Source organism: Saimiri boliviensis, chromosome 2, assembly GCF_048565385.1.
Source record: "Saimiri boliviensis isolate mSaiBol1 chromosome 2, mSaiBol1.pri, whole genome shotgun sequence".
NCBI classification, from domain to species: Eukaryota; Metazoa; Chordata; class Mammalia; order Primates; family Cebidae; genus Saimiri; species Saimiri boliviensis.
Genome location: NC_133450.1, coordinates 154,199,607 through 154,221,318, shown reverse-complemented (window position 1 = coordinate 154,221,318; position 21,712 = coordinate 154,199,607). Strand labels below are relative to the sequence as shown.

Below are 21,712 nucleotides of genomic sequence, written 5' to 3'. Positions count from 1 at the left end.
CTGGTGGCAGAATGCATTCCCTGGCTTTCCGGGCTTGTGGCTGCCTGACTCCAGTCTTTGCATCTGTCTTCATATCTCTCCTTTGCGTCTATTCTAGTGGAGTAGAAAGTGCGGCACCTTCCATGATGGGAGTGGCCCAAATTACTCAATCTGCCACCAGGTAGCTGGCTGATCACGTGGGGAATGGTATCATAAGGAGACTCAGTATTGGCAGTGGCCATAGCCAAGTCAACCTTGGTGGGTGAAAGTCCATGTTGTTGAGCCCATGCATAACCATCATGGCATTGGTATTAGACCATTCTTGCATTGCTATAAAGAAATACCTGAGGCTGGGTAATTTACAAATAAAAGAGGTTTAGTTAGCTCATGGTTCTGAAGACTGTACAAGCCTGGTGCCAGCGTCTGCTTGGCTTCTGGTGAGGCCACAGAAGCTTTCCCTCATGGCGGACAAGAAAGTGGAAGCAGGCGCACCACACAGCAAGACTGGGAGCAAGAGAACAAGGGGGAAGGTGCCACATACTTTTCAACAGGCAGATCTCATGTGAATTCAGAGTGAGAACACACTTACCACCAAGGGCATGGTGCTAAACCAACCCCATGATCTAAACACCTTCCACTGGGCCCCACCTCCAACACTAGGGATTACATTTCAACATGAGATTTGGAGGAGACAAACATCTAAACCATATCATGAGCCGCTTTGGTCATGAGCCCATTGGACAGTGACAGGAATGGCTGGGGGAAAGATACTCATTGACACCCACAGGATGGGTCATCCTATTATTAAAATCCTCCTCTGCCCAGGTCACTTTGGTGAGTGTCCATATGGGACACACATGTTTTCACAATTTTCCATGTCTTATCTTGGAAGCCCCATCACCCCCTCTCTTACATCTCCTCCAGTACTTATCCCTCAGATGATAGGACAATGTCCAGCAATACATCTTCTCTCTGGTATTGATGGGTTAATGAGCATCTCACATAGGGAAAATTTCCAGATATCTGGCATTCGATCTTCTGTTAATTCTTCAATTATAATTAAAATATAATTGAAATTTTATTCAATTGTAATTACTCACTTTAACCTTCTTAAACAGAATATAAATTACCTTTTTAAAAATAAGAGAAATTTAATAAGATAAAAATTTATCTATAATCTCTTCTACTTAACAAACTTTGAAGGTTTATTTCTGTATTTTTCTAAGTCCTTTCCCCAAAGTGTAAATAATTTTATATTGTAATAGTGTAAAATAATTTTGTATTTGACATTGATTTAGCATGAAAGTATCGTTTATGTTTCTTTTGCTACCACTTGAGAAAATATGGGTGACTGTAACAAACCTGAAATGTAGGCAATTTTTATTGCCTTAAAAACAATAGAATGTTATTTCTCACTCACACAATAGTCTATTGAATATGTCCCTTGGGGGCAAAGACTCTTGCCTACCAAATGGGATGAGGACCCAGGTCTCTTTGCTCTTGTAACTCTGGCATTTCCTGGAGCCACGTGATTACCTGTACTGAATCTGTAGAAAGAGAAGTAAGCCCCGTAGAATGGTATCTCAGCGTTCTGACATCCTAAGCCACATGATTACCTGCATTCAATCTGTAGAAAGAGAAATAAGCAGTGTAGAGATGATATCTCTGCTTTCTGACATCCTCACACATTACTTCTTTTCTCGTTTTCATACTAGTTTATTGCCCATGATCCAAATGTGTCATGTGGCCACACCTAGATGTAAGGGTGGTTTGGAAAACGTAGCCCCTGGCTGGGCAGCTGCTTTTCAGCATTGACTCTGTGCAATGGAAGGACACTGTACGTTTTTACGAACTGCTAACCCAGTATGTCACTGCTCTACAATCTTCATAGTTTTCCCTTTAAATGGCTCAGTAGAGAGAAAATTTTGAAGCAAATTTACAAATATTTTTCAGATTTTTGATTCTCCAGACTTGTTACTTGAGGGCAGTAACTAAATTATATTCAATTCTATAGCAGAAGGTTCTTCCATATTGCCTGTTTCGTGGTAGATACTCAATAAAGTCAGTTGAATGACTACATAAATTTTAGCGAGAGCATATGGAAAATAATTTATCATGGCTTTGGATAATAGTATGGGTTTAATTATTGTCCTTTCTCTTTCCTGTCTTGATTAATAGCACCACTCTCCATTAAGTTATTACAGGTAGAAAGCTGAGATGATTCTTGACTCCTTTTCTCACTGCTTCAATATTAGTTACTTATTGCAGTGTTAAGAAATTACCACGAAACTTAGTGACTTAGTCAGGGCTCAGTGGGGGCTAGAGGATTCATTCATTTTTTTCCCCATTAATTAATTCAATAGATATTTATTGTATACTTACCACATGCCAGATTTGTTCTAGGTTCTTTGGATATAGCAGTGAAAACAACAACAACAACAACAACACAGTACTTGGGTCTTACATACAATGGGGAAATAAATATACAATGTGGAAAATTAGATAGTAATGTTTGTGAGCACGTGTATTTACTATCTCTCTCTCTCAGCTTCTGTGAGACAGGAGATGGGCATTCTGGCTTGGGAACTCACATGAGGGCACAGTTTCATGTTGGTATTGCTTTGGTCATATGAAGGCTTGGCGGGTGCTGGAGGATCCATTGTGAGATGCTCAGTCCCTTGGCTGGCAACGTGGTGCTGGCTGTTGTTGGCAGATCTTCCTTCATCTTCATGGGGCTTCTTGAGTGTCCTCATGACATGGAGGCTGGCCTTTCACAGAATGAGCAGACCAAGAGAGCAGGGCACAAGTGTCCATGCCATTTATGGCCTCACTGTGGTCACGCACAATCACTTCCGTGATATATACTGATTACCCAGATCCGCACCATTCAGTGTGGGAGGGGACCGCACAAAGGCACAAATACCAAAAGGCAAGGACACTGGGGCCATTTTGGAGGCTATTTACCACAGCTCCCCTCTTCCATATTCCAGTCCACCTGCATATTCTGTTCATCCTCCTTCCAAAAATATATCTCAAACAAAATAACTTATTTTCATTTCTGTTGGCTCTAGCCTAGTCTAAGATACTATAACACTAGACTTGATTACTCTCCCATCTGATCTTCCTCTTTCTGTATTTCTCCCAGAGAAGCTATTCATCTTCTTTCATTTTTCTCCATTAATCAATTCAACAAATATTTATTGTACACTTACCACATGCCAGACTTGTTTTAAGATCTTGGGATATAGTAGTGGGAAAAAAAAAAAAAAAAACAGTCCTTGGGTCTTACATACAGTGGGGCAATAAATGAATAATATGAAATATGTGAGACGGTAATATGTGTGATACAGAAAATTAGAGCAGGGTGAAGGAAATAGGAAGCAATAGAGAAGTTAGGGACTTCTGGCTATTGTATTATATAGGACTATCAAGGGTGCTGTCTCTGATTAGCTTTCATTGAAGCAGAAACCTAAAGGACATTAGAGGACAGATATATTAATATCTAAGCAAGTATTCTAAGCAGAGGAACAAGAAAATGCAAAGGCCCTGAGGCAGAATCATGTTTGGCTTATTTGAGGAATAGCTGTTCTGTTTCCTTTGTGGCTGGAACAGAAGAGGGAGGGCAGTGGAGAATGGTAGGTGAAGGGGTCAGATTATGTGGGGCCTTGTAGACTATGATGAAGACTTTGGCTTTGTTTTGGGTTGGTGGGGGACAAGGAAAGCTATTAGAATGTTTTAGTGACTTGATGTGACTTACTTTTTAAGAGGACCATTTGGGCTGCTCAGCCCATGATGTTTAAAAATGCAGTCAGGTCACTTCCACTGTTTGAAATCTTTCAATGAATTCCCATTGTGCTTCGAATAAAATCTAACTCCCTTAGCTGTCATTATTATGTTATTATTAAAATTGACACTCCTTCTCTATTACAGCAGTCGAATTCCTTTCTAATATGTACCCCACTAGTAACTATTATTATCATTGCTTGTTTATAATCTGTCTCCTCTACTTGAAAATATTTACCCTGGGGATCTTGTAGATTTCCATACTAAATCATCCCAAGTCTGCTTTGTTTTTGAGCTTGTGTCTGGGTGTGCATGTGTTTTTTAATCTCTTGTATCTCTTTTTCCCCTGATCTCCCTGATTGTTATATTTGGTCAGTGACTGACCTCTAGCAATGATGGTGTCAGGGCAACTTTGCTGTTGGACTGTATGTCAAAGTTTGTCTTGGCTTGTGGGTTATATCAGTACTTACTGAATGAATTATCTGGGAAGAGAGAAGAGCTTGTTAAAATACAGATTCTTGTTCGGTAGGCCTTGGGTGGGCCTTGAGGTTCTGCTCTTCTTTTTCTTTTCTTTCTTTTTTTTCTTTTTTGAGACAGAGTCTCGCTCTGCCACAGAGACTGGAGTGCAGTGGCACGATCTTGGCTCACTGCAACCTTTGCCTCCCAGGTTCAAGCAATTCTCCCTCTTCAGCCTCCCGAGTAGCTGGGACTATAGGTATGCGCCCCCATGCTTGACTGATTTTTTTAATTTCTAGTAGAGATAGGGTTTCACCATGTTGGGCAGGCTGGTCTTGAACTCTGGATCTCCGGTGATCTGCCTGCCTCAGCCTCCCAAAGTGCTGGGATTTCAGGTGTAAGCCACCACGCCCAGTTGAGGTTCTGCATTTCCGTCAAGCTTTCAGGTGATGTCCATGCTTCCAGCCCTTTGAGTAACAAGGGGGCTTGAATAACGAGCTTGGCTGAACATTGGCATCACCTGTGGAGCTTTAAAACTACAAATGCTTGGCTTTACTCCAGGGATTGCAATATAATCTGTCTGGAATGCAGTCTGAGTACTGGGATTTTAAAAAGCTTCATAAGTGATTCTGTTTTGTAGAAATATTGAGAACTACTAGGTTGGATGATATTGAATCCGATTTTAAAACAAAGTGTGGCAATAAATGTTCTTCAGGGCTGTGTTGCTGCCTTTTTAAAAAGTCAGTTTTGTAGCTATAGAAAGAATCTGGCTGCATCCATGGATGACCTCCAGATCTCAGTTTAGCATGACTGAGTAAATTCTCCAATGTCACAGAACATGCTGTCACTTAACAGCAGAAGGAGAATTTCTACCTTCAGCAGAACAGCCATTCCTGAAAGAGGACAGTTAAAATATGCCTTCAGAGGATGAGGTTGTAGTAAATCAGGCCCCTTCCACTTGCTCTAGTCTGAGCTTGTTCTAACTTAGAGGAAGCAGAGAAGCACTCCATTTCTTTTTTCTTGTAATCTCTAGCATGCTCACATGCATAGTTTCTGAATCAGTATGAAACTAAGAACTTGTTGTGTGATTCAAGCTAACCCCTTAGTTATCAAAAGCAGATGTTTCAAACTACTGAAGATCAATAGGCCATATCCTATTTACAGATTAATAATTGACTACTAGATGTGGGTGCTCCAAATGGTTTTAGAGACATTAGATAAGAGAGACAATGTGAGCATTACCCCTACCCTGCCTCCCCTAATCTAAAGCCCACTCTGTTTCTTTTATCAAGTGATTGATTATATGTTAACAGAGCCTGGAGCACTTTCCTTTAATCCCATACAACTGGATTGATTTTGTTTTGGATGGTTTAGATTGGACGACTGATTATTGGACAGAATGGCATCTTGTCGACACCTGCGGTCTCCTGCATTATCAGGAAGATCAAGGCAGCTGGTGGAATCATCCTAACAGCCAGCCACTGCCCTGGAGGACCAGGGGGAGAGTTTGGAGTGAAGTTTAATGTTGCCAATGGAGGTATGTAGTTCAGAATATGCCTTAATAATCATGATTTCATTCCTCTTACATTATTATAGTCTTACAGTGACCCTTTGATGATAGACAAGCAAGGTGGAGAGGATCTGGCTCAGAAAACTTTAGTGAGAAGCCCAAGGTGATCCAACAAGGAAGTGGCATAATGGGCTTATGAACCCATTTGAGTGGTCCCCTGGTCCCCTGTACTCCTCAGCACAAACAACTGAATAGTTGATGCTTATCTGATGTGGAAGGACTCAGAATTTTAATATTAAAACACCCCCTGAAGGTTATTTAGACACTTCCCCTCATTTTACAGAAGAACAAATCAAAGCCCTGAGAGGCTCAGTTACTGCTGAAGGCCACAGGGTTGATCAGGGTCAGACTAATGATTTTTAGCCCAAATCCTGGGCTTTTTCCTACAGTGTTGATTTTCTCTCAAAATCATAGAATTATTTCACTTTTTCTTATATTTACAGCAATGTACAGTTTTGGAGTTCTTAGTGGAAGGGGTGGGATATATGTATAGGGGTAAAATTCTTTCAAAAATTGGATACACAAAAAAAATAAGATGAATAAATAGATAACATGTACTCACTATCTTGTTTTTCTATTTTGCTTATCTTTTTTTTTCTGAAGAATTTTAAGACAAATTACAGCATGAGGACATTTCACACCTAAATATTTTTGTCTGTATCTCTTAAAAAGAAAGACATATTGCTGCTTGACCATATTAACATACCTAACAATAATAACACTAATTCTCTGATACCACCTGAAAACTATAGTCAGAATTTTCAGGAATCCCCAAAATGTTATTATTTATAGCTGTTTTATTCAAACCAGGATACATCTAAGGACGATGTATTTGCTTGGCAAGTCTCTTAAATCTCTTTTAATCTAGAACACTGAGTTTGCATGAATATGGGTAGGAGCCAAATTTTAACCAGCAACAGTTATCATTATAAATTATTCCTGATCCCAGGCAAAACAGTGCATTCTGAAGGGAAAACTTATTATCTCTCCCTCCTTGCAGACATTTTACATATTATCCAAATAAAAAAGTGTATTTATGTTAAATATTTAAAAAAACACAACATTGTAATCACAAAGAAGAAAACTAAACCACCAAACCACAAAGTTAGACAACAATGGAGGAAGACGGGAACAAATTATCTATAAAATAACCAGAAAACAATTAGCAAAATGGCAGGAGTAAGTCTTTACCTATCAATAATAACCATGCTTATACATGGATTGAACTCTCCAGTCAAAAGATATAGCGTGGCTGAGTGGCTTAAAAACAAGATCCAACTAGATGCTGCCTACAAGAGATCCATTTTAACTTTAAGAATAGGCATATACTGAAAGTGAAGGGATAGAAGGAGGTATTCCATGAAAAGAGTTACCAAAAGAGAGCAGGGATGCCTATACTTATATCAGATAAAACAGACTTCAGTAAAAAGCTGTTCCAAGAGACAAAGAAGGTCATGGATTTAATGATATCATTTAATGATACAGTGGTCAACTTATCAAGAGGACCTAACAATTGTAAATATATATGCATCCAACATGGAAGCACTTAAATATGTAAAGCAAATAATAATGGACATGAAGGAAGAAATAAAGCAAAATAACAATAGTTGGGGACTTCAGTACCTCACTTGCAACAATGGAGAGATCAACCAGCCAAAAAAATTAACAAGACAACGCTAAATTTGAACTACAGTTTAGACCAAATGGACCTACTAGACCTATATGGAACTTTTCATCCAACAGCAGCAGAATATACATTTTTCTCTAGCATACATGGAACATTCTCCAGGATAGACTATATGTTAGGCCACAAAATAAATCTTAACAAATTCAAAAAGATTAAAATCACGTCTAGTATTATTTCTAACAACAATAATATGAAGCAAAAAATCAGTAACTGGAGGAAACTTGGAAAATTTGCAAATACGTGGAAATTAAACAACATGTTTATGAAGAACTGATGGGTCAAAGATGGGTCAAAGAAGAAATCAAGAGGGAAATTAAAAAATATTTTGAGATTAATGACGATGAAAATACAATGTATCAAAACCTACAGTATGCAGCAAAGTCAGTTCTAAGAGAGAAGTTTATAGCAAGAAATGCCTACATTAAGAAAGGAAAAAGATATAAATAAATAGACTAAGATTATACCTCAAGGAGCTAAAGCAAGAACAAACTAAGCCCAAAGCGAGCCAAAGGAAGGAAATAATGAAGATTAGAACAGAAGTAAATAAAATGTAGTATAGATTAACTATAGAAAACATAAATAAAATCAAAGGTTGGTTCTTTGAAAAAAAATAAACAAAATCTACAAACTCCTAGCTAGACTGACTAAAAAAAGCAGACTCAAATAAATAAAATCAGAAATGAAAGCTGAGACATTGCAATAGATACCTCAGAAATAAAAATGATCATAAGGGATTATGATGAACAATTTTATGCTAACAAATTGAGAACCTAGAAGAAATGGATAAATTTCTAGAAAAAATAACCTGTCAAGATTGAATTGGGAAGAAACAGAAAGTTTAAACACTCCAACAACAAATAAAGAAGTTGAAAAAGTGATGAAAAACTTTCCAAAATAGAAAAGCCTAGGACCAGATGGCTTCATGGCTGAATTTTATCAAACATTCAAAGATAATTATTACCTATACTTGTTAGACTCTTCCAAAAATTAGAGCTATGGGGAATACTTCCAAACACAATTTATGAGGCCAGCATCACCTTGATACCTAAGCCAGGCAACATATGGTAAGAAAATAAAACTTCAGGCCAATATCTCTGATAAATATTGATGAAAACCAAATTCAGCAACACATCTAAGAAATTATGCATCATGACCAAGTGGGATTTATCCCTGACATGCAAAAACTGGCTTAACAGAATAAAAGATAAAAACCACATGATCATCTCAATTGGTGCAGGAAAGGCATTTGACAAAGTTCAGCATTCTTTCTTGACAAAAACTCTTAACATTTTAGGTATAGAAGGAAAGTTTCTCTACATAATAAAGGCCATTTATGAGAAACCAACAGCTCACATCATAATCAACTGGGAAGAACTGAAAACTTTTCCACAATCTAGTACATGGCAGGGATGCCCACTCTTGCTATTTCTATTTAACATAGTATTGGAAGTACTAGCAAGAGCAATCAGACAAGAAAAATAAATAAAATCATCCAAATTGGAAAGGAAGAAGTAAAATTATCTCTATTTACAGATGACATGATCCTATATGTAGATCATGTCATATATAGGGATTTGGGATTTCTATATATAGAAAATCCCAAAGATCTCTCTCTCTCTCTCTCTCTCTCTCACTCTCTCACACACACACACACACACACACATACACACACACATGCACTCTCTTTCTCTCTCTCTCTCTCTTTTAGAACTGATAAATGAATTCAGTAAGTTGTAGTATATAAAATCAACATACAAACATCAGTAGCATTTCTATACATAAACAATGACCCAGCTGAAAAGAATGAAGAAAAGAATCCCATTTATGATAACATCACAAAATACTTAGAAACAAATTTATTCAAGGAGGTGAAAGATTTGTAGATTGAAAACTATGAAAGATTGATGAAAGAGATTGAACAAGATGCAAATAAATGGAAAGATATCCTGTGCTCATGGATCATGGAACAAAAGCACTAATATTATAAAAACATTCACACTACCCAAAACAATATACAGATTTAACACAACCCCTATCAAAATTCCAATAACATCCTTCATGGAAATGTACAAACAATACTAAAATTTGTATGGAGCCACAAAAAAAAAAAAAACCACAAAGTAATGCTGAGGAAAAAAAAAGTTGGAGGTACCACACTTGCTAATTTAAAATTACATTATAAAGCTAAAGTAATCAAAACACTATGGTCCTGGCATAAAAACAGAAACATAGACCATTGGAACAGAATAAAGAGCCCAGAAATAAATCAAAACATACATAGTCAACTAATTTTGAACCAGGGAACCAAGAGGACATATGGGAGAAAGAAAAAAACAAAACTGCTTCAGTAAATGATGGCTGGGAAAACAAAAATGCAAAAGAATGAAATTGGACCCTTATCTTACACTATACACAGAAATAAACTCAAAACGAATAAAAGACCTAAATGTTTAAGATCTGAAACCATAAAACTCCTAGAAGAGAACACAGGGAAAAAGTTAATCGACATTGGCCTTGGCAGTGATTTCTTGGATATCACATCAAAAGCTCAGGATACAAAAGCAAAAACAAATAAATGGGTCTACAGCAAGTTAAAACGCTTTTTAGCTTTTCCATTTTTCATTTATTTATTTTATGCACTTTAAAATCTCTGTTTGGATATTCCTTTGTTAACATTTTAAAATTTGTTTTCATATGAGTGCCTATAGATTTGCCATAACCTTTAAAAAACATTCATTTTAATACATATTATAATTGTACATAGTTTTGGGGTGCATATGATGGAAGTCGAGTGGACGATATCAAGGAACTTGGAAATTGACAAGGAATTCAGAAGTTGTTGGTGAACTCTGAAGTTATCAACATGGATGGCTGAATGGCATCATAGACATTTATCTAGAGAGACAGTACTTATTTTACTTTTGGAAACCAGTATGCTTTGGTATTAAAATTCAGGGACTTGAAAATGATGGACACAGCCAAAGAACACAGTGTGGTGCCTGGGGTGTAGGGAGATATTCGTGCATTGTAATCTAGCAAGCACAAAATAATGCAAAAACTAAACGACTACCTATTCTTTAAGTTTTGTGAAGGGTAAAATATGGTAAGGAGTGAAGCAAAGGGCTATGTTTATTTCTTTGAGGTCTTCACTTTTCCTACACAACAAGAACATTGTTGGTAAACTCTTCTGAGCTGTCTTCTCTCCCACTTACTACAATAGGACACTTGCTATTCTTTTTTGTGAGCATTTATTGGGATATAGTGATGGTGCTACACTCTAAGGCAGTGCTGTCCAACAGGAAAATATTGTGAGTCACATACATACTTTAAATTTTTTAGTAGCCACATTAAAAAAAAGTGAAATTCAGCCCATCGCAGTGGATCACACCTGTAATCCCAGCACTTTGGGAGGCTGAGGCAGGCAGATCACGAGGTCAGGAGTTCGAGACCAGCCTGGCCAACATAGTGAAACTTCCGTCTCTACTAAAAAACACAAAAATTAGCTGGGCATGGTGGCAGGAGAATCGCTTGAAGTTGGGAGGCAGAGATTGCAGTGAGCCAAGACTGTGCCCTTGCACTCCAGCCTGGGAGACAGAGCGAGACTCCATCTCCAGAAGAAAAAAAAAAAGAGATCTAAAACAAGTGAAATTCACAAAGTATTTTATTTAACCTACCATATCTACAATTTATTATACCACATCATCAATATAAAAATTATTAATTCAATCTACTACATTTTTCTATTAACTGTTCAAAATTTGGTGTGCATTTACAATTGAAGCACACCTCAACTTGACTAGCCACATTTAAAGTGCTCAACAACAAAATATGGCTTTTAACTATTGTATTGGCAGTGCAGTTCTATGGATTAAGATATTTAAAAAATCAAGAAACAATCTTTGTTCAGTAGAAAGTTACAGTATAGTTGATAAGTAAGATTCATACAGAAAGCTATCTCTCATTTATACCTTATATTTTTAACTCTACTTACTTGTTTCCCAACCTTGTTTCAACCCCACCCCCCGCAAAAAAAACAAACAAACTAAAATGGCTTGCATTAAGATATACAAAGTAAAAAAGAGCAAAACCCCAAAAGGTGAACAAGTATTGATTTCGTGTTTAATTTATTTAAGTCTAATACTGCTTGTCAATTTGACTTTCTGAGGAAATGCATCATGTATTTTTAGTTGAGCTTCGTTTTAGAAACTGGGAAGTGACTAGAGATTGCGAGTTGGGGAAAACAATTAACTTACCCTGCTAAGCTCACACATCAATTAGGCAGCAGAGCTAGGAATAGAAAGCATAGTTTCCTCTAGGTGCACTGGGGAAACGAAACTGCAGTGTAAATCTGGAATCCCTCACTTCTGTCAAATGCATATCCTGTTTGTGTCTCATAGCCTGAATAAAGCTGATTATGTAACTGGGTCTCCCTGGCAGGTGTGAAACTATTTTTAGGAAAGATGTGTCATTGCTTAGAAGTGGATTAAAGCAAACAAACAAACATATGGGTTGTTAGTCTACACAGGACAGGTGAGGCTGACCAAATTTCCCCCATAGTGGATGAGTACAGTGTAAAAAATATCAAGGCTAATTGAACTGTGAACCATTGATCATTGTTTAGAGAACAAATGAATCTTGCTCTGCCTGGTGGAGGAGGATGGTAACATTTCTCTGTTTGCAATTCATGAGACTTTTAAAAACATGTATATTTGGTGTTCAAATTTTAGGTCCTGCACCAGATGTTGTCTCAGACAAAATCTACCAGATCAGCAAAACAATTGAGGAGTATGCTATATGTCCTGATCTCCGAATTGACCTATCTCGACTAGGAAGACAAGAATTTGATCTAGAGAATAAATTCAAACCATTCAGAGGTAACAGAGAGATTTTATTTGAACAAGTCAGAGTAACCACGTGGATGGGGCTCACTGGTTTCTGTAGGGAAGTACACTCATAAAAACTATTGCATTGTCAACCTCAGGGGTGGCTCTTGATAAATATGTGTAAATTGAACATGGTGTAGAGAGAAGACATGAGAGCAGCCCAGAGAGAACTGGAAACTTTCAAAAACTGCTTACCAAACTTGATACCATTTTCAACATGGGAAAAGTTTTATGGTTGACTCCATTATAGCATTCCAAGAATGGGCTGTAAATTGCCAAAACTTGTCTAAGCAGTTAAGGTGAAGACGCTGGAATGCCTTAGCTATTTAAGAAGAAATATAACAAGTCAATGGGGTTATGTATCAACTTATTGAATGCATAATTATTGATCACCTGCCCTATACCAAGAACTGTGTTAGGAGATTTGACAAAGGAATTCAGTAACTACCAAATATATTTAGGCAAGTGATACAAAAATTAAAGAACCAAATGATATTGTCAAAAATAGTATCTTATATTGTAAAGCAAATATAACTTCTACAGTACCCAGAAAATAGCTTTTTATTTTATAGATTAATTTTAAACCGTATAATGACAACATTAATACCGTCTATGTGCACATCATTTTTCCCCTCGTGTTTTAGCCTATTGTTCTTTCCTAGAAGGCATGTAATAGCAATAGATCTAACATGTTTTTCTTTTTTAGTGTTCCTATAAGCTTGACTACAGTTTCTGTTAAATAGAAGTATTTTAGAAGTATTTAACTTAGTCAAAAAGATGAAATACCTGGTTCAAGTCCATGTGATATTTTGGAGACAGAGAAAAGCTTAAAATGGATTGTGTGGGGTGACAGTATTGGCCCAATGTTACCAAATCTTTCTTGAGAAGTTTTGAGTCAGTTGTTTGCTTAGGTAGTGAGCAGAAATTTATAGAGAGCCATGATGCTCACTGGAAGCAACAGTGCCTGCTTTTGTTAACCTGGCTGGGAGAATGCTCAGGCATATACATGCACACACATGGGATGGCTGGACAGTTGAAGACAAGGGATACGTTATATTAAGCTAAAATTATTTCAATATGCTGATTACATATGCTTAGAAGGACTGGGCTTATTTTTGGTATCTTCACAATTTTTGTGGTTGTCCAAGAGACTCGAATCTTCATGAGCTCTCATTCAGGCTCATTGCGGCAGCCACATTGCTATTTGCGTGAGGTTTTAAAATTTTAGCGATTCCAGGATGTGGGTGGAGGGATTCCCTGGCTTCCAAGGATTTGGAGATAACCGTTTGGGATAATTTATGTGCTATAGTCTCACTGGTTCAAGTGTTAAGTAAAGCTTGCGTTAATTGAAAACAAGGAAGTCCTTTGCATTTCACTTTAAAGTGTCACGAGCAAGAACTATTTGATGTGAATTTTCAATTTTTACTGACTTCTTGCTCTCTTCTTTTTCGTATTTGTTTGGTACTGTATGTTGTCTACTGTAAATACCAAATGTATTTAGGCAATTGGTTCAAGAACTGAAGAACCAGAAATTGTCAAAAAATAGTATCCTATAATGCAGACTGAGTAAAACTTTCCAAGTACTCAGGGTATAACCTTTTTGCCTACAGATTAATTTTTTATGGTGTCAAAATATACAAAACAAAATTTACTATTTTAACCATTGTTAGGTGTGCACTTTAATTACTTTATGGATTATTCTCATGTGAAAAGATAATTAAAAAGTATCCATGTTACAAATATAATTATATTTGAAGGGACACATAGATTACGTTGACTTAAGTGTAAGAAAATATCTTTTTAGATATGTATTTGGCCAGATGAAGGGATAATATCATATAGCATATTAAGGTGTCATCCATTAAATATCACACCTGGATTTACTAAAAATTACTGAAAGTGGACTATCTTTGGTGATATCTTTAGTGCAAGTTTGAAAGTATTTCAGGGTTCCAAAGTAGTATGTATTTGAAAAATTTGAAAGCAATATACATAAGTTTCAAACTTCAGCTATGAATTTAAAAAGCAGGGCTCCTGGACAAATTTTAGCACCTAAAGAATATTTACTACTTCTTGGGAAAGTACTTTCTGAGCATTAATTATATACTGATTGACAAGTATGAAAAATGTAATGTATTCTGGGCTTTTTGGTATGCCAAAGAAATGAATAAAACTTTTTGGATTCCTGGTTACTGGATAGTACTAGAAACTGGAGGCATTTGTGTTTAATGAGAATTTCTAGATATTTGCCATTCACTTGTAAATTGGGTGCCAGTTTGGGCATGAAAGACGTTTCATGCAAACTCAGGAATATATTCATCACCGATTCTGCACTTGAATCTTGTAGGAACAATGGCATTTGGAAAATAGGGGTCACTACTGAGGTCACTTGCTGATTTGCTTCATACTAGCTGAGTCAGTCTTTGGCGAGTCCCCACAGGAAAGGCAACTGGATATGCTAAAATGCCTCTAAGCATTGAGATGTGTGCTGTGTGCATTTTTGGGGGGAGGGGAAGTGAGGGCAGGAGTGACAGGGCACATTTTTATCTTAATATATTCTTGTGGTTGATTTTTTCCTTACAAAGAAGAATTTATAGCTGGTATCATTTACACTCATTGAGCACCTGAAAAGTTTGTTGTATCTTGATTGTGCCTTGATTTGTGATTTTTGTCAACAGATGGGCACTTTACTTCCCATATCATGTGTGGGGATATGATGGGCTTATGATCAAAATTTCATACTGCTAAGGTAGTGATTCTTTTTATGCTTCCAAGCATCTTTCATGGGTACAGTCAATGACATTTTCCTTTGTTTTTCTGTCTTTAGTGGAGATAGTGGACCCAGTGGATATCTATCTCAACCTCCTTCGGACTGTCTTTGACTTTCATGCCATCAAGAGTTTGCTGACTGGGCCCAGCCAATTGAAGATTCGAGTTGATGCGATGCATGGAGGTAAGTTCATGATTTTCTCCAAATCAGGAGGCAAGAAATACTGAGACCTCTACACATGTTGGGTTTTGGAGGTTAAGAGGAAAATTGGATTCATAGATATTCATACAACATGTGTGTGTTCAGATATTTGGAATGCTCTGGAAAACTTCAGGGCTCATTTCTGTCTTTCAATGTAAATGAAAACAAAAGTTGAACAAATGAGTTTGAGGCTATGCATGTATGAATGTGGAGTATAGTAAAACTGTTATTTATTTAATCATATGCATGGCATAAACAGTCAAGTAAATAGTCAAGATTTATTATGAAAAGAATCTTACGCAACTCCTGTCTTTCCCCAATTTCTTACCTTCCAGTTACACTTTTTCATTTTTTTCAGCCCTTTCTTTTTTATATTTATCTCCCTATCATTAAATATTACGAATATACAGACCATTATTGATTTTTCAGTTTTGAGCATTACTGAATTCATACTATAAAAACTGGAGCTGTAGCTCTTTTTCACCCTCTCCACCCACCAAATCCAAGCATACTTCCTTAATTAGATCATCAGTTTGGCAAGATCAATATCTAGTGTTTGCATTACCAAATCGCTGCTGAGCCATGCAATATGCTAGAATTATATTTCCTTTACAGTACAGCTTTTTGATTTCCTTGGAAATAGCAATTGCCTTGTTTTCTCATTGCTTGGTTTTAATCAAGTGTATTTACCACTCTTAATCCTCAAGCTCTCCCTTAGTGTCTAAATCTTCCTTCGCTTCATTTTCCTGGAGGCTTTGGTCTGCCCCACTCTGCACTGGTTGCTCTCTGAACATGTTGTCAGCATGGAATCTCCCTTTATCATCATGGTAGCATTGTTTTTACACATATCTTAGGTTAAATGTCCTATTTACTGGTTTCTTTGTCTGCCACCTTGATTTATTCTTACAATTCGGAGGAACACATTCTCCAAGAACTCAGTGAGAGAAAGCTCATAGTAGGTAAATATTCTGAGTCATTGTATATCTGAAAAGGTCTTTTATTCTGTACTCACTCTTGATTAATATTTGTTTGATATGGAAATCTAAGTTGGATATTATTTTCCTTCAGAAGTTTGAGGACATTGCTCCACTGTGTTATAGATATTATATTGAACTTGAGAAATCCAGTGCTGTTCTGAGTTTTAATCCATTGTGTTTCCGATTTTTTCTCTGGAAGCTTTTAGAACCTTTGACGTGCCTTCGGTGTTCCTTTGTTTTACAATAATGGATCTCACTGTGGGACTCTATCTCTATTATGTTGAACACCTGATGGACGCTTGCAGTCTGAACACTTGTGCCCTTTAATTCTGGAAAATTTTTGAATTACTATTTAGTAACCATTCTGGTTATTGTTCCTGTTGAACTGATCCTTTAATTATTCAATTTCCCCTTCTCCTTCCCAATTTTTTATCTCTTTGTTTTGTTCTACTTTCTGGGAAATTTCCTTGACTTTATCTTCCAGTTCTTCCATTAGGATTTTCAGTTTTACCATTATATTTTTAATTTCCCAAAACTTTTGTTTGTACGTTCCAAAGATTCTCTCTTTTAAAAATAGCATCCTAGTTATGTTTCATGGATACTATATCTTTTTAAACTTAGGTATACTGAGGTATAATTTATATACAGTAAAACTCACTCCTGGTTGGTCAAACCTTATCAAACTGTATACATATACATATGCAGTGGTTACATATACAGTCATGTAACCACTATCACAATCAAGATAGAACATTCCCACCACCCCAGATAGTTTTTTGCAGCCCTTTGTAGTCAAACCTCTCCCCTTATCCTCAGCCCTTGGCAACTACTCATCTGCTTTCTGCCCCCATAGTTTTGCATTTTCCAGAAAGTTATACAAATGGAAGCATACAACATGTTGCCTTTTGTTTCAAGCTTCTCTCACTCAGCCTAAGGATTTTGAGATACGTTCTTGGTGCTGCATGTATCAGTAGTTGTTGCTTGTTACTGCTGAGTATGATTTTATTATGTTGTTGATATACCACAATTTGTTTATGGACGCACTGGTTGATGAAAATTAGGTTTCTTTTTCTTCGAGCTGTTAGCTATTACAAAGAAAGATACTGTGAACATTCATGAACAAGTCTGTATGTTTTCATTTGCCTTGGGTAAACATCTAGGAATGGGATTCCTGAGTCATATGATACATGTATATTTACCTTTATAAGAAATGGCCAAACCATTTTCCAAAATACCTGCACCATTTGCACCACTGGCAATGTATGAGGGCTCCAGCTTATCTGTATCTTCACCAGTACTTGGTACTGTCAGCCTTTGCCATTTTAGCTATTCTACTCTGTCTGGTTAATCTCTATTAGGATATTACTAATATATTTTTAAAAGTTTTCTTCTCCCTGTATAATTTCTGTTTCTTCCAGATTTCTCTTTACTTTTTGTTTATGTTTACCTTATCTTAAATACATTCCTCAAAATGTTGATGATTCATGGCTTTCTGGTACATTTAGGAATGAGGCACTGAAAACCTGCTGGGGGCTCTGAGCCTGCTAGGGTCTTTATTCTAAAGGCTTCTGCCTAGGCTGTTCTGTTCTTTCTTGTTGGGCTGATCATATTCCTCAGGAAAAAAACTTTCAGGTTCTTGCCTTAGCATTATCTGGCTTACAGGAAAATTAGCTTTGCTTCTTTTTCCAAATAGTATGAGCAATGTTTCTGGGCTTCAGCCTCATTGCCTGGCTTAAATTGTATATCCACCTTTGGATCAATTAATCTGTCTAGGAGATGGAGGGCCTAGGTCAGATTGAGCAGACCTAGGTCACCTCCTTAGCCCTAGGGAAGTGGAATTTAGCCATACCCAACCCCATGAACTGAGATGGGGAAGATAGTATTTCTCCAATAGAAATCCCAAATGCTGTATCCAGAGGAAGGGGAAATGTGTGCTGGGAAGGCACAATCAGTAGACGTTCACTATTAGATGATTGTGTGCTGTATTGGTGGAAAATAAGTGGAAAGCAATATGTCTCAGACATTTCAGCTAGGAGGATTATGGGCTGTTCCCCAAATGTGCCTTGTGTTGTACCTCAGGCTCTGTTCACTTGCTCATAATGTGCCTTCTGTTTAGATGGGCTTCCCACTTCAAACTGAAATGCTTGTCAACTTTATATTATTCCTTCAAGTTCTGCCAGAAATGCTGCTTCTTCCTTCAAGTCTTATGTGTGGCTATTGCTTCTCTTAAGCCATTGGATATGATTATTTCATCAACGTGCCTTGTTTGGTCCTACCACTGCAGTCATTGATCTGCAGCTTTGATTCATCCCACTACTAGATTACAAGTCCAGGAATGTAGAAACTGTATGCTTTATGTCCCTTCAATATGATCCCTTCATTTCCTAGCAGAGCAGTTCCATGTTAGGAACTTCATAATGTTCATTGAACTGGAAAATACTATTCCTTGGCATTGATTTTGGTAAAATGTGCTTGTTTTTATATGCTTCAATGGCTTATAGTGTTTAATTATATACTTGGCAGAGTCCAGATGATTGCAGAGACAAAGAACATTGCTAGAGCCCTTTAATGCTTTTGAGTATATTCAGCTAAATCTTTTCAAACATGAAAAGCAAAAGTGATTCATTATTACGTAGCTGATTTCTTTCTGGCAACATTTTAGAGAAGTTTAGGAGAAAAAATTTCTGTAACTAGATGATTGAATACATCTTGAGTATTCCTAACACAGTAACTGCCACATAGTAGATGCTCAATAAATAGCAGTTAAAGCAAATATTGTTTTATATTGTGTCTTTAAAAAGCCTGTAAATTTATCTTTTTCTTCTGGGTTTTTAAATGGTGTCTCCTATACTATTCAGGAGAAAATACTCTGGGGAGAAGGTTCTGCAAGTATTTCACATTGCTGTGTATCTATTTTTAGTTATGGGACCTTATGTGAGAAAAGTTCTGTGTGATGAGCTGGGGGCCCCAGCCAATTCTGCAATAAACTGTGTTCCTCTGGAAGACTTTGGAGGGCAGCATCCTGACCCAAACCTGACATATGCAACGACTCTTCTGGAAGCCATGAAAGGAGGAGAATATGGATTTGGAGCTGCATTTGATGCTGATGGGGTAAGTAGGAAAGCTCTCTTTCTGCTGACCCTTTGACCATATAATGACCCATACACTAGAAAGCAGAGAATGAACACATCTGGAGCTAACATGTATGGGACATATGTGCCCTAACTGGCTTTGCATCTGCTCTTCTGTTTAATGGCTAAGTATTGCAATTAAATAGTGATTACTTTTTTTGTTCCAGATTTACATTATGGCATAAAAAGGTTGTTTATTTAAAAATATATATTATTCAATAAATCTTTATTTATGGCTGGTGTTGTGGAAAGCACCATGTTAAGAAATTAGCTATTTCTGCAAGAACATTGTTCTCTATTACATTTAGGAGAAAGAAAGAATTAAGTATTTGGTGGCCTCTAAAGCTTGAGGTAGTCATCCACATTTCAACAGGTGCAACATATTCCTGATGTGTCAAGATTCTGGGCCCTTGATACTCAGGGATTTAGAGAATATTTCCCATGCTCTCTTTGGCCTAATTCAAGTTGTTAGGTTGTTAAATGTAAGATGGCAGTAAAGTGGATTCTGATGATTATGGGAATGGGCTGCTAGCAGCAGATGCTTCGGTCTGATCATTTTCACACATTCCTTCCTACAGGACCGTTATATGATCCTAGGCCAAAATGGCTTCTTTGTGAGCCCTTCTGACTCCCTGGCCATCATTGCTGCCAACCTGTCTTGCATTCCTTATTTCCGTCAGATGGGGATCCGTGGATTTGGGAGGAGCATGCCAACCAGCACAGCCCTGGACAGGTAAGCAAGGATGTCACTGTGAAAAACTTTATGGTAGATTCTGACATTGATGTCTCCTTTGTTGGTTGCTGGGACTCGTTCTCCCCTGCTCCATCTGGGAATGTGCTGAAAGCATGGCAACATGGTATAGTGTACTGGGTAGAAGCTGGAGAATCAGATGGCCTGAGCATAATTCTTTGTTCTGCCACTTACTAGCCATGGGAATTTAGGAGACTTATTTAATCTCTGTGCCTCAGTTTTCTTATCTGTAAAATGTGGATAATAATAGTATCTTCATATGGATTGTTATAAAGTCCAAATGAGCTGTTTCATGTAGAACATTTAACATGGTGCCTGGTACATAGTAAATATGACATAAATGTTTAGCAACACAACTTATTAATTTGAAAGTATGTATGTATAAGTGAGGGGAAAAGCATGGGTTTTGAGGTCAGATTATATTATGTTCAAATGCTAGCTTATAGCCTTATTGGCTCTGTACAAATAGAAAAATGATACTTCATAGGTTTGTTGTAAGAATGAAATGAGACAGTATATGGAAAGTATCCAACAAGAGATTCACTCAGTAGGGCTCTAACTAACGCTATTAGGTTCACTTATGTCCCATATCCAGTTGCTCCAATCCTATTTTTAAAAAAGACTTTTCTTTCCCCTGAATAGCCTTGGTACCTTTATTAAAAATCTGTTGACCATATATATGTGGATTTATTTCAGGATTCTCTATTCTGTACCACTGATCTATCTGTTGATTCTTATGTAAATATTACACTGAAAACAGTTTCCAGCATGTTTTTCTTCTTTGCCAAACTAAAGGAAAATTATATATTCTAGGTCCTCTGCATTTTATTTCATTTTAGAACCAACATCTCAATTTCTACCAGAGCCTATTGGGATTTTTATTGGGATTATGTTGAATCTATAGAGCCATTTGGGGAGAATTGTATTTTAATAATATTGAGTCTTCTAATACATGAATGTGGTATCTCTCTCTATTTAGGTTTTCTTTAATTTCTCTTACATGTATTTCATTACTTTTAATGTAGAGATCTTATACAATTTTTGTTAAATTTATTTGTGAGTATTTTCTTTATTTTGATGCTATTGTAAATGTTTTATAAATTTAATTTTCCAATTATTTGCTGGTACTAGTTTTTGTAAATAGACCTTGTATTCTTTACTAGAGGGGAGAAGAGTCACCTACCTTTTGAATGCCTCCCACTCTATTTGTCTCCCTAAGGTGATATGGACATCAAGTCCATGATGGTGAACTAAACTCAATTTAAAATTCTTGCCTAGCAGCACCAAAGAGTGGTATGTGATTCCATGTTTTCTCCCATTTACATTTGCTTACACCCTTCCTTAAAAAAAAAAAAAAAAAAAAAAGACTCCGTAGAACTATAGGGAACAAAGCAAAAAATGGGACCATTTTAAAAAATTGAGAACTTAGTCGTATAGGATCCTGAGAGCTATGTAGGGTATTTAATAATACGGGGGTATATTTAACCCTTCCATTTATATAGAATCTCATAATTTAGAAAGAAT

At 36.9% G+C, this 21,712-nt stretch overlaps 1 protein-coding gene across 1 annotated transcript in view; it reads left to right on the top strand.

Annotated features, from left to right (window-relative positions):
* The window catches only part of PGM5 (phosphoglucomutase 5), a 181,150-nt gene that overhangs the window by 15,629 nt on the left and 143,809 nt on the right, over positions 1-21,712 (top strand). The window contains exons 2-6 of the mRNA XM_003935640.4: positions 5,593-5,755; positions 12,203-12,349; positions 15,186-15,311; positions 19,227-19,417; positions 20,016-20,170. Of these exons, the coding sequence (XP_003935689.1) occupies positions 5,593-5,755; positions 12,203-12,349; positions 15,186-15,311; positions 19,227-19,417; positions 20,016-20,170 (782 nt within the window). The remainder of the gene's footprint in view (positions 1-5,592; positions 5,756-12,202; positions 12,350-15,185; positions 15,312-19,226; positions 19,418-20,015; positions 20,171-21,712) is intronic.